Source organism: Penicillium alfredii (genome assembly GCF_028826965.1).
Source record: "Penicillium alfredii strain IBT 34128 chromosome Unknown utg000004l_segment0_segment0, whole genome shotgun sequence".
NCBI lineage: Eukaryota > Fungi > Ascomycota > Eurotiomycetes > Eurotiales > Aspergillaceae > Penicillium > Penicillium alfredii.
In genome coordinates, this window is record NW_026622701.1 from 653,216 (window position 1) to 668,108 (window position 14,893).

Here is a 14,893-nt window from a genome sequence, read left to right on the forward strand (position 1 = left end):
GGCTGGGATATTCCGCGAAGATGTTACTAGGTACGGGTTGGTAGATACACAAGAGAACCGGGACATGGGCATGTCCTTGATTAATTGAACCTTTGTGATCTGGGGTCTGTCGCATTATTTGTTGAAGATTAGTGCGTTAATTCCAGACTCCGGGTATTGCATTTTTGTCACGAGGCACGAGGTGATTCACTGGGACGTTTAAAGAATCTAGATACCACGGGGAGAGAGGAGGTATCATGTGAACTATTAATATAATATCATTCGCATGGGAGCAATGACTTGTGATGTGGAAACTCGGAATGTAGACTGTTTCTCTGCTCGCACGTAACAAGCGACAAATTATGGACTCCCAAGCTTCATAACCGGATTTAACAACAATTATCAAAGTTAGATGATGGCAGCCCTAAATACAACTGAAACCGGGGGGATTTCCAGAATTTCCAATGATCGTTATAGGGCTTGAAGAGATCAAAACATTAAACTCCAATTGGCCCCAAACTAATATCATGAGGCTCAACCCTAGTAGATGCTATTTGAAATAAGCCTACCAGAATGCGTTTGTTTCTTTAAATCATAAAGGTGCCACATCATTTATTTCGAGAATCTGGTCCCTACGGATCCTCGACCCTAAAAGCTTTAAGAGTGGGACACAGAAACTATCAATCCAATCAGCTCGTATATTGATAGAAATGGATATCTTTGGCCTTATTTAATTTATAATCAAACAAATGCATATTCAACAGTACGCCTAAATTGAGGGATATGTCTTGCAGGGATCGTGATCATTAGTATAGATGTGTCTCACATAGTTTTAAAGATTTGTAGGGGTTATTTAGTTCAATATGTGTGGCTCTACTAATAACTAGCTATGGCGCCATATTAAGGACTGTAGCCTGAATCTGAATCCTATGGCTTGAGGTTTATCCTGAGTCATTAGATGAATTCATCAGTAGTATATAGTATCAAAGCCTATGGTCTTCCCGGTGGTGAATCGGACTGTGTTACCCCTAAATGAACGGATTTTAATTAATGCTATAAGTTAGTTAGTTGTAGAGATCATTTAAATATGAAATAGAAAAGAAGGGGGAAGAGAGAGAGAGAGAGAGAGAGAGGGCTGTGTACCCTCCTAATAATTAGTTCAAACTTATTAGTGATAGAAAGCTAAGTTAGTGGTCCCTATCCAAAATATTGAAAAGTGTTAAAAGAGCATAAGAAATAGGACAAGGAAGAGGATATAGCAGCTTGGATCTATAGATACAACAATAATGGCCTAGGGTCATACGCCTCCGACAGCTTGAACTTGTCCACCCGTCTATTCATTGCCCCTCTGCTAAGAGAGACTAAATATGTATAATTAGATCTCTTCTAAGATTCTACCAATTACATAAATATTGAATATGGTCATATTTCCTTTCTGTTCGTAAATTTACACAATCAAGTACACTCGCCAATTTCAGGACACAGCGAGGAGCATGGTCACGGATCGGGAATATATACCAAGGGTGTATCATTCAGATAGAAGTTTTAACGAAAACCCTTTTCATTAATCACGAGAGAATGCTTTCAAAAAGGCAGCCAAGCCAGAGAGAAGCAAGGAGAAACCTAGTCCTTATAAAACAATAAATAAAGCCTCATCCACGAGAAAACCTTGATACTTTTCTATGGGGGGGGTATGTTAACATCAAGTTGGGAGCCTCTCCCCTCGTCTCATAATTCTAGTATGGATGTTTATCTTCTCAGGCAATGTTGATATGAATATCCAGCATAGCTAGCATAGCTAGCATATCGGCTCTACGGCATCGTAGAGAGAGAAAAGATATTATTTCAATCATAGACCGAAATAAAAGATACAGTGAGGATGTTCTTCCACAATGAAAATGTATAATTGACCAGGCCATTGAATGTGACAACTCGAGATATTTGACATCCGAGGAACGACAGATATCTTGTCTCTCGACATTTGACTCGCGTTTAACATCACATTGGAAAACCAGAGTGCATGCTTAAATGTTTAAGACGCTCATGAGATAAAAGATGCGGTATCAATGGAGCAGTACCTTCCATCCTCAGCAAGGCTTGACCAGCCATCGCACCTTCCGGGGTTATCTCTTCAGCGCCTTTGCTCAAGACGAAGATTTTTTTGAATTTCCTTTTGCACGCCAGAGTAAACCCCCCACCGCGTTTTCTTACTGAGGGTTCTTCCGCCTCACTACTCAAATGTCACAGCTGGCAGACAAACCGCCCTCGAGTGAGGTAGCCAACACTTCTCCTGTTCCGAACGGCAACCACACGATTAGAAGGACTCGATCTTCGACGATGATTCACATTATTGATGAGCGATTCAACAACAGGTCTGCGGAGCGGACAGCCCTGCTTCGGCAGCTCAAAAAGGCCCTACAAGGACGAGATGTGTCGGTGCAGTTCTGGGCGTGTGTGCAGGTCTGCGATCTCAGCAAGCTTGAGTTCTTGGTCGAGTTAGCAGGCCTGTCGCCCAAGGCGATGGACATCATTACTGATCTCTGTTGCACTCTGCCATACAAATGGATCCAACGGCCCTCCCCTTTCGATGACCTCCGCACCATCTCGACGGCATCGGCTTCTGGTTCTCAACAGACTTCCTCTCGCAGTGCGCGGAACGGGGCGCGGGAGCGCGATGGACACAAGTGTGTTATCACGGGAACTCGCAAGGTTTATCAGGTTGCTCCGATCTTCCCCAGCCATGGTGGCAGTGAGGCTGTCAGCGACGATTCATCTGCGCCTACCATCTGGAAATTTGTGGATGTGTTTTGGAACCGAGCCACCGCCGAGCGCTGGCACAAGGCCGCGTTCAATGCTCTCGACGATTTCGAGTCGGCTAATGGTTGCACCAATCTGATTTGCTTGCGAAATGATCTCCGTGCGGCATGGGCTAATGGCCTGTTTGCATTGCGTCCCGTTTTTGTCTCGCCGGATAGCACCGAGATGGAGGTGGAATTCCATTGGCAACCGAAGCAATTTCACGAACCATACGATCATGTCGACGTGCTGAAAGTGCCCATCTCTTCCGAGGGCGTGAGTAGCGTGGAAGGCCTGCTCGTGGTTCGATCTACAAAAGAGAATGGCTTTCTTCCAATCGAATCGGGCGACCGGTTTATGCTTCGCACGGACGACCCGAAGAGCCGGCCACTTCCAAGCTATGACTTGCTGGATATGCAGTGGCATCTCAACCGGATTGTGGCCATGTCGGCTGCCCCTGAGATATTCAACGAGGACGACGATGAAGATGAAGAGGATGACGAGGATGACAGCTGCACAGCCAAGCCACTCTATCGGCAACCTCCTTCGGACGTGCTGGATTGGATTCAATACCCTTCATCGTCGTCTAGTAGCTGCGATGGCAGTATTGACAACAACAACCTGTACCCCGTGGTATCTACTGTGACTGGAGGGTGTGTTGGGACTCTGGCGGAGTGGATGGAAGATCTGGATTGCAGCTTTGCAACTCGAACGGGCTCTGTGGGCTTGGTCGCACGTCCATTGACTGATCACAGTCGAGTCATGAGAAGGACGGTGAACGATGACCTTCGGGAACCTTAATGCATGTTTTTACCATGCTGATCTGCCCATTATTTATAGAATTGAACATCTCAACAAGTCAAAACAATATGATTTTGCTGTTTCCCAAGGGTATGCCCATAGATATTGGGGGAAATAGCCACGATAGCCCGGCTGGAAAGCCACAGACGCCAATGCAAGCCACCCAACGCCCTGCTCATGGCATTGTCGCATCTAGACTTGATGATTGCCCGACTCTTCCGACGCAATGGACCCCCCTGGCGGAAGCTGACGGCACTCTAGATCGACCCCGGGCCTCTTTGCTGGTAACATGGCGCATTATTGTGGGTGTCTCAGTGATATTATACTAATAATATCTTGGAATGATCGTGATCCCTAGGGATTCTCCCTCTCGCTGAGCCGGTACATCACCCAGCAGATCGAGAATAGCCTTGCCGGATGTGAGGGGATACAGCATCAGCTGTGGTATGGCAGTGTCCGACATCAAATGAGCCAATGATGGCCCCACAGGATTTGTTTATTTTTATTTTATGTTATGTTTTCAATTTTGGTTTTCAAGACGAGTATTGTAGGCAGAGTCAGACATCAATCGATGGAAAGTGATGATCTTATGGTAGATGATGCGTCTATGGAGGAGTTGTTCGATCAGGCTGGCCCGGATCTTGGCGAAGAAGCCCGCAGAGTGAAAGCGTTCGTTCGCCGGACTTTACAATATGATCCTGCGAAGAGACTTTCTCCGACGGAGATATTGTTAGACCCGTGGTTTTGCTAGATTGGACAAACGACGGGGTCAATTCAATGAATGTATGCGCAGTCGAATGACACGTGGTTATTTATAGAGTATGTTACTGGATTGCTGTTCTCTTAGACAGAGAGAGAGAGAGAGAGAGAGAGAGATGGATATATATATATGTATATTATGACTCTGGCTGCAAAACCCCCTTTAGATTGAGAAATCGAAATAATGCGTCCTCGAGTTTACATAGGTATTACCTGACGTTATATCCTTATTGAAACTTTCCTTTCTTTCTACGCAACCCTCTAGGGTGTCTTTTTAGATCATAGGGTGCTGCGGTAGCAGCGCGTTGCTACTTTAATTAGAAAGAATTTGATTAGATCAATTTTTTTTCTGGGTTCCCCATTGCATTTTCCATATGCATGTTATGGTGCTTAAAATGTGTATTGATCATTTCATCATAGCTACATGAGAGTCGGCAATCGATCGATCGAAGTGATGGATGGGCCAACCATGGAACAGGCGGATTCGGTCGTCCTGCCAATTTATTATGTGGAGACAATATCCACTTGCGGGCGATTCTTGCCAGGGAAGGGTAAAAGAATTAATTGCCAGAAAAAAAAAAAAAAAAAAAAAAAATTAGGTCAACTTATTATCAGTATATATAATTCTCACAGAACGATCCAGCTTGACCAGCTGAGAATGTGAAGCATAAGGGAATTAATTCATGCGATGCGCCTTGACTGCTCGAGTGATCGTCGGATCTGGCGCGTACACAGAGAACACACCAAACAGAAACAAGCCCTGGACTGTGATTAATTCTTATTATGAGTGGGGTGGGTGTCGCGACTTCAGTGGCTTGACAGGCGACGGGCTAGATGATCTCACAACTTGGCGTATGTTTATTTTGCGCCCAGACCCAGAGTGGCAAAAGTAGGGGATTGATGTGAAAGAATCATCGACTTCAAGCATGGGAAGCTCTGGATAATTATTGGTATTAACCCTAGGTGCTATCTATATCATAGCTATTAGCTATATGATCTCCTAGTGTACGTACTGCTCTAGGACTATATTCATACCCAACTTGTAGTAATTGCCCCTGGATCGACACCCTGGAGCCAGGCAGACGCAAGAAGAAAAAGGAAGAAAACAAAAAGTGTGGCTTGCAAGCGAGTGTGGCTTTCTCCTGGGATATCCACGAATTACATCCATCTGGCGGGTCTTTTTCTTCCCCCCCCTGTCACACTGCCGATCGTGTTTCGCGTCCCTCGCCCCATAGGAATAGGGGGCGCACAATCCTACAAGATACTGCTTCTAAGCGTGATCAGAATCAAGAAAACTCTGTATTTCCACCTACAAAAAACAAGCCACATCCCATATAACCCTACTATAAATATCAAGTATGAAGGGCCGGAATGCTGTTCTCCTAAGAATCCGAGCCACGGTCGAGAGCTCCCGGCGGGCCATTGTCAGCGCGGTGAGTGGAGACACACGGAATGGGTATTTGGTTTACAGCGCGTCAGGAGTGCAAAAAATATGATTCTTTCTATTCTTCTACTTTAGAGCTTCTATGTGAATTGTATGAGAAGACGATAGACTATGTGCTGTAGAGAGAATAGTCAAGAAAGAAAAATAATAGAAAAAGCACACCTTTCCCAACTGGTATAATAACCAGGCTGACAGCCCCTGAACACCGGTCTGGTGGAAATATGAAATCCAATATGAACACATCGCCAGGTATCCACACAAGCGGGTATGTCGGGCCCTGGACGTGCGCCATTGGCCCCCCCGTGACTGTTTGGCCTATCGTCATTTCTCCCCTTCTTCTCTCTTTCTTCCTTCCTCTCTCCGTGTATCCAACACCTGTGTCCGTCGACTCTTTGTCCAACTCGTTCTCGTCTCGCTGTCACTCGCTCCCTTTTTTTCTTTCCTCGGGACGAGACCCTCGAAATCAACAGCATCCCCCCTATCCGTCCTTAGGAGGGAGACGATGCGAATTTTCTGAGACTGCAACGTCTTGCGAGGACTTGGAATACACGGCGAGGAGAGACCACTAGGTCAACACCTCAACCGTCGACTAAAGACCTGGAGTTGGTACGGCATATCCCTTTCTTGTTTTGTTTCCCCCCCTGACCAGGGTTGATAAGTGATCGGCATTCAAGAACGGTCGGCACACCACGGAGCACGAATTTCGATTCCATCCAAACTCGCGGGACATCTCACTCATTTACACTTGTTCGCCTCTTCGATAGGGAGTTCGAGCTGGCTCGACTTGGAAATCCACAAATCGAGGTGCTAAGACTCGAAAAGAGGACAATCAGTCCCAACTAGTCACCATGCAGCTCCCATTGTGGGTGTCGGCTCTGGTCCTTCTGGGTCAGCCTTTCATGGCCATGGCCGATGCTGATTACTGTGCCGAAGAAAACACGGCATCCTCAAGTGATGCATGTAAGTGAAGCCCCATGGGAACTGGCTCAATGTGATGGTGGCTGACAATTCCCAGCCTCGGATACATATCAATCTAGTGGCGCATGCACGAAACACTGCGGATCGGATTACGGGTTTGCCGTTTTGCAGGGCAAGAAGTGCTGGTGCTCCAACGTGGCACCATCGAAGAAGTCGAGGAACAATGATACCGCGAAATGTGGCAGTACATGCCCTGGCTATCCCAAAGAATACTGCGGAGATGCAGGCTCGGGGGTGTTTGCGTACGTCGAGATTTCGAGCGACAAGGTGACCAGCACCGCTGGTGACTCGGGATCCACGACCACAACGGTAAGCTACCCCTGGTTACTGCTTCCCCCTCTCGTTGCGCATTGTGACTTTTGTTGCTCCTGGGTTTCTTGGTTTTTTTGCATGTCATGATTTGAGTTTGACTCTGTCGTGGACCTCTTTTAATCACGCTTGGATAGGGGAGCACATCGTCAACTGATGCATCGAGTTCCTCGCCAACCACCGTATTTCCCAACATCACCCAATCGACCCGTGAACTCAGCTAATATCTCAACTCTAGTCCTCGGATACCACCACTTCGCCAAGTGTCGCAGTCGAAACGAATTCTGGCGGCGATGTCAAGACCGTCACCATTGGCAATTCTGCAGCGAGCGCTACCGGCAGTGCCAACGCAAAGCCCGCCGAGGAAAAGAGCTCTGGTCTGAGCGGAGGCTCTATTGCTGGTGTTGTGATCGGTGTGGTAGGCGGTCTTGCCCTCCTCGCGGGCCTGATCTTTTTGATCTTCTTTTACCGGAAGCGTGCTCGCTCGGGCAGCCCCACGCCGAGCCAAGATATGAGCGCCGTCGGGGGTGTCGCGGGTCGGAATTACACCGACAACCGCATGAGGACTGTTTACCCGAATGGTCCCCGCGACAGCAGTGTTTCGCTTCAGGACAACGAAGATTACTCTCGACCTGTCCTCCGGGTACGTTCACCACACATACCGTCATAATGTATCGCCAACCCCCTGCTAACATTGGGTTTAGCTCACCAACCCCGATTAATGAAATTAATCCAAGCCGACTCATTCTCTCTTCGCCTTCGCTTCCCACTCCTGCCGCCCGTTTCATTGCTTGCGCGAACTCGCAACACCCTTCCTGTTATGATACCCACTTGACACTTGAACCCTTTCCTTCTGTACAATGGGACAGCTGAGGAGAAGATGATTCGGAGGCGCAAGGCATATCGCAACTGGGCCGTCGATTCTGCTCAGGTTCTTCTCAACAGGATCTATGTGTGCATCTCTGTGGCCGGGCGTACAAGAGCCAAAAAAGAAAAAAAAAAAAAAAAAAAAAGAGGATGCGACGATGAAGAAAGACGAAGAGAAAACCCACAAAAAGAAAGAAGAGCCCGAGCTTTCAATCTTATTACCGTTCGGTTGATGGCCTGCCGTTGAGAGACGAGTTCATGAGCAAATATCATACATAACCTTGCATACATACGGACGGCCGGGTGTGATGCCCGCCGTCCTCCGCCAGTACATACTCCCCCCATCCGATCCGCCCCGTCTTGTCTCAACTTTGCTCTCTCTTTTTTTCCTTGTCTCCTTCGTGTGTTAGGTCAGTTTGTACCAAAGTGCCATTTTAATCCAGCATTTTCTGTCAGCGCTACTCTACAATACAATTTGTCTTGTCATCTACGTGATATACCCGTCGTTTTATGTTGTAGGGTCTATTCAAGGTTTTGCTATTCAAGGTCAAGAGATTCCAGGCAAGTTGAATATCATTCTACCTAATCCTACCCACTCAATTTACATTAACAGCTGAACTCTATCATATCACCAGATACAAGAAAAGAGAGAATTGAAGAAGGGTATAAAAAAAAAAAAAAAAAGGAAAACAGCTCAAATCCAAATGCCTAAACTCCAGTCGTCAGAAACCCAGCAATATCCGAATACCCCAGCGCCAGGGCATTCTCCACCGGCGTCCGATCATTCTCATCGAGAATCGTCAAATCCGGCCGATTCGCCGGATTCTGAAACAACAATTGGACCAGACCCAAATTACCCGTACGCACCGCACAGTGCATCGGCGTCGGAACACTAGCATTCACATCAGAGCCGCGATCCACCAAGGCCCGAATGAGAGCCGGGGCATGGGCATCGATAGCGACATGCAGCTCCGACTCGCCGAGCTCATTAACAACAGACAAATCGATACCGCGATCGACGAACAGCCGCGTTAGCTCGAAATGACGCTTCTTCAGCGCAATATGCAGCGCCGTGTTGCCTGTGCCGTCGGGGATGTTGATGTCGATGCCCGCGTGGACCAACGGGAACGCCAGGTGCGGGTTGTTATTCTGCAGCGCGAGATGCAGCGCCGTGCGGCCCAGCGCGTCGACGGCGTTGAGTTGCTGCTTCTTCCCCGCTGGGGGTAGGTGTTGCAGGATTAGTGAGAGCATCTCCAGCTCGTTGCGGCGTACCGCCTGGTGCAGTGCTGTCATCCCGTACGCTCCTGGCTGGGACAAGTCTGCGCCGCCGCGGCGCAGCACCATCTGCATCACGTCGAGGTCGCACGCATAGGCGATCGACGGCAGGACGTTGAACTCGTTGGCGTTGGCGCCGACCTCGATCAGGATCCGCACCATATCGCAGCGCCAGGTCTGCGCTGCGTGTACCAGCGCCGTCATCCCCGACACCACATTGCTGGCCCCTACATCGGCACCATGCTTCAGCAACTCAATCGAAACATCTGGGTTGTCCGAGTACACGGCCAGACTCAGCATCCGCATTCCGTCACTGGTATACGAGTTAGGGTTAGCGCCTGCTCGCAACAAGAAGCGCACCGCGTCGACTTTACCTTGCAGCGTTATTTGCCCTAACACCTCTTCCTTCTGTGGGCCCTGCATGTCTTCTGGGGGTGTTAGCAGAGGCGGGTCCTCGATTGTGTCTGGTTCGTCGATTCCAGGGGTTTGCTCTGGCAGGTAGGTGAAGCGGCGCTCGTAGAGCTCGCGGGGGCCGAGAGCGATGGCCATGGCGCGGGCTTGGAGGCGCGGGCTCAAGAGACTGTAGAGCTCTGAGTTGGCCTGAGTGAGGTTAATCAGGGACTGTGTGTCCAGGTGTTCTGCTGTTATTAGCATCAGTTCTCGCGGCATGTCACCAAAACGACTTATTGGGCCTTGGCTGTTGCTACTGGTTTGTTGGTTTGGAGGGTTTGGGTGAGAGGGTGAGAGGGATCTGTGTGGGTCAGACATTTTGATAGTTTGAGGGGTTATTCCTTTGAAGCCCTTCTCCTGTTGATTGGAGTGTGTTGTGCTGTGGTGGGTTAGGGCACGGTGTCCCCCGGCAGCAAATAATGAAAACTGGCAAGAAACTGGAAAAAAACTGGTGATCAGTAAGATGAAATCAGTGAAAACCTGTATAATCCTGTCACAATTAGCTGTCAATTGAATTGTCGCTGGAAGACTGAGTGATGACGAGAAAGGTTTGGCGGGCATCGAGCCTGTTTATATAGACCAGTCCAAGACATGCCTTTCGAAATCTTCCTCTAAAGAGTCTTTTGAGGGCGAGAACTGACAAAGAATACAGAGACCATGCCATTCTCTGTATGTCGGGCTCTCCCGACGTTTTTCTATTCTTTTCTTTGTTGAAGATGTATCCTCGTTTTTTGTCCAGGACGCTGTTCGAAGATGACACAGAGACATTGTCTCTTCCAAGTTCTTTGTCATTGGATGTCTGAAGGAAACATCGAGAACGAGACAAAGAAAACAAAGGAAAAAACATAGACGAAAGGATTGTCGGGAGTCCAAAACTAGACTTGATTGAGGGTGAAACCCTACACGACCAAATTCTTCGGCATAGCCCAACAAAGACCTTACCCCTATAGATGTCGAATGCCTGCAAGAGAAAGATTCGCCGGAATACTCCAAATAAAACCCATCAAACCTCTATCGTCACATTCAAAGTCAGATCCGTACACCCCATAGGAACAGTAATCCACGCTGCCTCAGGCTCAGAGTGCGAACTATAGTTATACTCCCCATTAAACACCATAATCTGACCCACGGTAGTCCCAAGCCTCTCCGCGAAATCCTTATAGGCCCCATATGTAAAGTGAAACGGAGAAATTGAACAAACACTGGGCACGCACCGAGAGATCTTAATTCAGGTCCCCCCAGGCAGAATCTGCGTCGGCGAGTCAACACCACCATCCATCTTTTGGACCTGTGCCCACACCGTGTCGAGCGTGACATTCAACTTGTACAGTGCCATTCTCTCGACCGTGTCGCCGGCAATCGTCCTGTAGTCGTGTGGGCCGCCTTTGAGGCAAGTTGCCGTGGCGTTTTGCTTGATGAGCAGGCAACTGTTGCTGTGGTCCGGGATGCAGACTTCTCTTGGGATCTGCAATGTGAAGCCTGCGTAGAGGTGCTCGACGTCGATTATGCGGTTTGTGCGGGCGATGTCGCAGGCGCCGCTGTGGAATTTGCGAGCTATGCTAAAGATTGTGTGGTTTGAATTTGTTGTGTATGTGGTTGTTGTCGTGTTGAAGCTGGCTTTGTTGCAGATGGTTTGGGTTGTATGGGCGATGGCTGCTGCTGTGGCAGTAAGAGTTAGGAGAGTCTTGAGGGATAGCATCATGTTGATAGACAAAAAAAAAAAAAAAAAGGAATATCTTCGAGATTGAGGCTCGAGGATAACGAGGAATAACGACCCGAGAACATGGGATGGCATGCAGTTAAATAGTCGGCTAGATCACTTAGGGCCCAGGATTGCAAAACCCCGAGCTTCCCCATCTGGCAAAAGCAACGCCTGCGTGCGTTGAACACATATAATACTTCTCCTCTTCCCCTAAAACGGTATATAGCATTGCGTATAAACTATTACCAACGGGGAACCAGGTGCAATAGACTTGCATGTTCTTGTGTCTGGCCATTGCCGAACTTCAAAACCGCATAATGCCCCATTATTGATGTTCATATATGATGATATTTATGAGAATTTGCTGGACGCTGGGTAATGTTTTCCTTTTCAACATCAAGCTCCATATCTCGCAGTCTTGGGTTTAAGGTCATTTTTCACGATTTGTGGTCATCTATTGATTTCTCAGGTAGCTATTTCGTGTTTAATGAATAGTTTTCATCCCAGGACCCCTTCGTTTCAAATCATCAAAGGACTGAAGCACAGGGCCATGACGATCTTGAAAGACATCCAACCCAACCAGATACTCCCCTTCCTGAAGGCGAGCCTGTGCAATCTGTCTCCCCGTTCGAGACCTCAACACAGCATGGATACTTTTGGTGATTCCTTGTCCAGGATATGCCACAAGGCCCAAAGCAGCTGCCAGTATAATCAGCTATATGTAAAATGCGGATAAGACTACTCAGGCAAAAAAAAAAAAAAAAAAAAAAAAACTCACCAGACCCAGCCTTCGCCCCCAACCCAATAGTCCCCTTGGCGAACCCCTTGATCACACCAAGGGGACCATTCTTGGCACCTTCATACGGTTGATTAACAAGCCCCGTGAATCCATCAACCATCCCATGCACAAAGTTCTTGCCCCCGACCATAGCACCAGACCTCCAGTCCGTAACGGGGCCGTGATCGGGCACCTCCTCGCCATATAAGCGGGGTATGTTTCGCAGACCCTGTGTCGTAGCGAGAGGGATGTCGACGATTGTGCCTTTGTACCAATGGGCAATGAACTTGCCCACGCCCTTGGCTGTTTCGGCAGTCATTGCGCCGGTGGTCACTAGCGTCTGAGACCGCGTTGGTGTGAGGAATGGTATGTCGGCTTGCTGATCTCCAGGTGACTGTCCCGCCCCTCCGGTAGAAGAAGATGCGGTTGAAGTGCTGGCTGCGCGGGAGATTCCGGGACTTGGAGTGCTACCCTGTCGACCTCGCTGGTACTCTTTGTATGGCTTGCGCACTAGATTGCTCGTGTCTTTGGCGACGTCTGTTAGGACCCCACCAAAGGCAGAGGTGGTCCCAGTGACGGGGTCCCATCGTCGATTCTCGATGATTATTGGCTTGGCATCATAGCTATTGCTGTTAGAACTGATTATAGTATTTCTTTGAAAGAAGGTGGAAGTACTCACCATTGGAGATGTTTTGGATCTAGGCACATATGGCCTCCCAAGATCTGTGCTGCTGCTTTGGATAAGCGAATCGGCTTGGGCAGGGTCTTTTTGTAGACCCAGACGGCGGGCTGATCAGAGAAGAATTCGCAACGCATTTTGTCGACGGGGAGGTTTTTATGGAATGAATCAACTGCTGCTCGAACACCGGCGTCTGATTGCATTTTGATGGAAATGTCTCTGGCTGCAGTCAATGTTTCCGGTTGTAAACTGGTCAAAATTGCATCGGCGAGGCTGTTGCTGTCGGCCTCGCGGTAAGGAACAGGCTGTGGACCGGCTCCAGCTGCGGCAACTACCTTGCCCCAGAAAGGTTGACTAGTACAACAGTTAATCGGATTGGGCAAGTAAGCTCCACGGACAGAGATGCAGTACTCACTCGCCAAAGAACGGCACGATTGCCGTTGGTCGCCCATAGCGTAGTCCACAGGCTGTTGTCCCTGCGCCCCCATGGTGCATCACCGCAGAAACGTGCTGAAACAGCCACTCGTGAGGACAGTCATCGATGTAGAAGATCTTGTCGGAGGGCTCTCCCCCGAGCTTACTCCAACCTCGGGAGATGATTGCCCGCACCCCGACGACATCGATAGCTTCCAGAATGGTTTTGGTGAACTGCTCAGGGTCATCGATCACAATGCTTCCGAACCCTACGTAGATAGGTGCAGGGCCAGCCTGCAGGAAAGCCTCGAGCTCGGGCGGAGGTGAATAGCGTGGTGTTTCACGGAAGAAAAACCCACACACGTCTAGTACAGTCAGAAAATAATCCCCGGGGGGGGTTGGTAGAGACATAACTAACCGATATGTGATGCCCAGTCTGTTGGTCTCGGCATCAGCGCGGTTGACCAGCAGTAGGTAAAGGGCACTTTGAGTGTCGAAGCCAAGTTGGGGCCTTCGGTAGCCGGGATGGGCTCCAAATCCATTGTTTTGCGCCAGTCATTAATCACATCGCCTAGCCTGGTTCTAGTCAGAACAAAGACCCTTTTCGCTGAGGTTTTGATGTTTACCCCTGCCAGGTCATCCACTCCACAATTCCGTAAGAAAGAAAGTTGGCCAGATTGGGGTTCATATCAGAGTATTTCAAGTTCGCCAGGGGATGGGGGAATGCGCGGGTGCTCGTCCAGGGCATAGTGAACATCATATGCACCGGGACCCCGAGGGCCTGAGCGCAGTGGATAGGAGCAAAACTGGAGGGGTTGGCGATAATAGCATCCGCGACGAAAGGTGTGTTTGTCAGAGGATCGTTCTCAACACACGACCGCCAACAACCATGCAGCATCTCAGAGATCATTGCGCGTTTTCGCTTGATATCTCCTTCACGGATGCTTTTGATCTGTGGGATTAATCCGGGGTTCTTGACCATGTAGGCCATCAGCTCTGCGGGGTCCCCGCCAATGGGGTAGAATTCGAGCCCCGAGTCGCGCACAAATGACCCAAAGACATCGTGGGTGGCTAGTCGCACACGGTGACCGTGTTTTTGTAGCTCGTTGCCCAGTGCAATGAATGGCTGCACGTCACCGCGGCTCCCCACTACCTGAATGACGACGTTCAGCTTCAGGTGGATTTCATGAGCGGCAGACTCTGTATAGGCCGGGGGCGGGCTTTCTGGCTCTTTTTCACTGGGCCAGGGAATGAGTTTACTCAAGGCACCACAGGCCTTTGAGTCCAGATCGAGCTCAATGCGACCGTCATCTGGAAGAAGTTACCAGCCTGTTCACCTTCCTGAAGGAGTCGGGTCAAACGATACCTCGAACATCGGCCTGGTCTAGGGGTATATCTGGCGACTCGTAGAGTGGATCATTTTCTTGAGACATGGTGGAAGGTGCCTGAAGAACCTTTGGGTCGCAGATGACATTTAAACTATTTCTTTGGTTTCGAGAAAGCGGGGGTTTCGCGGCAAATTGATCGACGCCAATGAGAGCTATTAGGGCGTGGCATCTACCCGCCTGGTGGAACTTGTCGCCACTTGGGCTCCAGTTGACTATTTGACATGCGCTGAGTCTTGCGACTCACCAACTAGAATCTCGATTGTATCTGTGTCTA

General features: G+C 49.0%; 5 protein-coding genes across 5 annotated transcripts; 2 read left to right on the top strand and 3 right to left on the bottom strand.

Moving 5' to 3' along the window:
* Nucleotides 1-2,217: 2,217 nt before the first annotated feature.
* NUU61_001895 (uncharacterized protein) lies at nucleotides 2,218-3,576 on the top strand (the record flags this gene model as incomplete). The annotated part of the gene is made up of 1 exon (XM_056652477.1): nucleotides 2,218-3,576. The coding sequence occupies one exon, from the start codon at nucleotides 2,218-2,220 to the stop codon at nucleotides 3,574-3,576; it is 1,359 nt and encodes a 452-aa protein (XP_056513544.1).
* Nucleotides 3,577-6,627: 3,051 nt separating this feature from the next.
* Nucleotides 6,628-7,788, top strand: NUU61_001896 (Carbohydrate-binding WSC subgroup; the record flags this gene model as incomplete). Its single annotated transcript, XM_056652478.1, has 4 exons — nucleotides 6,628-6,739; nucleotides 6,795-7,066; nucleotides 7,305-7,709; nucleotides 7,771-7,788. 4 exons carry the CDS (start codon nucleotides 6,628-6,630, stop codon nucleotides 7,786-7,788), a joined length of 807 nt encoding a protein of 268 aa, XP_056513545.1.
* An 853-nt stretch (nucleotides 7,789-8,641) lies between these two features.
* NUU61_001897 (F-box domain and ankyrin repeat protein) lies at nucleotides 8,642-9,976 on the bottom strand (the record flags this gene model as incomplete). The annotated part of the gene is made up of 1 exon (XM_056652479.1): nucleotides 8,642-9,976. One exon carries the CDS (start codon nucleotides 9,974-9,976, stop codon nucleotides 8,642-8,644), a length of 1,335 nt encoding a protein of 444 aa, XP_056513546.1.
* A 910-nt stretch (nucleotides 9,977-10,886) lies between these two features.
* NUU61_001898 (LysM peptidoglycan-binding domain-containing protein) lies at nucleotides 10,887-11,357 on the bottom strand (the record flags this gene model as incomplete). Its single annotated transcript, XM_056652480.1, has 1 exon — nucleotides 10,887-11,357. The coding sequence occupies one exon, from the start codon at nucleotides 11,355-11,357 to the stop codon at nucleotides 10,887-10,889; it is 471 nt and encodes a 156-aa protein (XP_056513547.1).
* Nucleotides 11,358-11,879: 522 nt separating this feature from the next.
* NUU61_001899 (glycosyltransferase) lies at nucleotides 11,880-14,664 on the bottom strand (the record flags this gene model as incomplete). The annotated part of the gene is made up of 7 exons (XM_056652481.1): nucleotides 11,880-11,980; nucleotides 12,139-12,761; nucleotides 12,818-13,171; nucleotides 13,233-13,596; nucleotides 13,650-13,813; nucleotides 13,858-14,542; nucleotides 14,598-14,664. The coding sequence occupies 7 exons, from the start codon at nucleotides 14,662-14,664 to the stop codon at nucleotides 11,880-11,882; spliced, it is 2,358 nt and encodes a 785-aa protein (XP_056513548.1).
* Nucleotides 14,665-14,893: the final 229 nt, after the last annotated feature.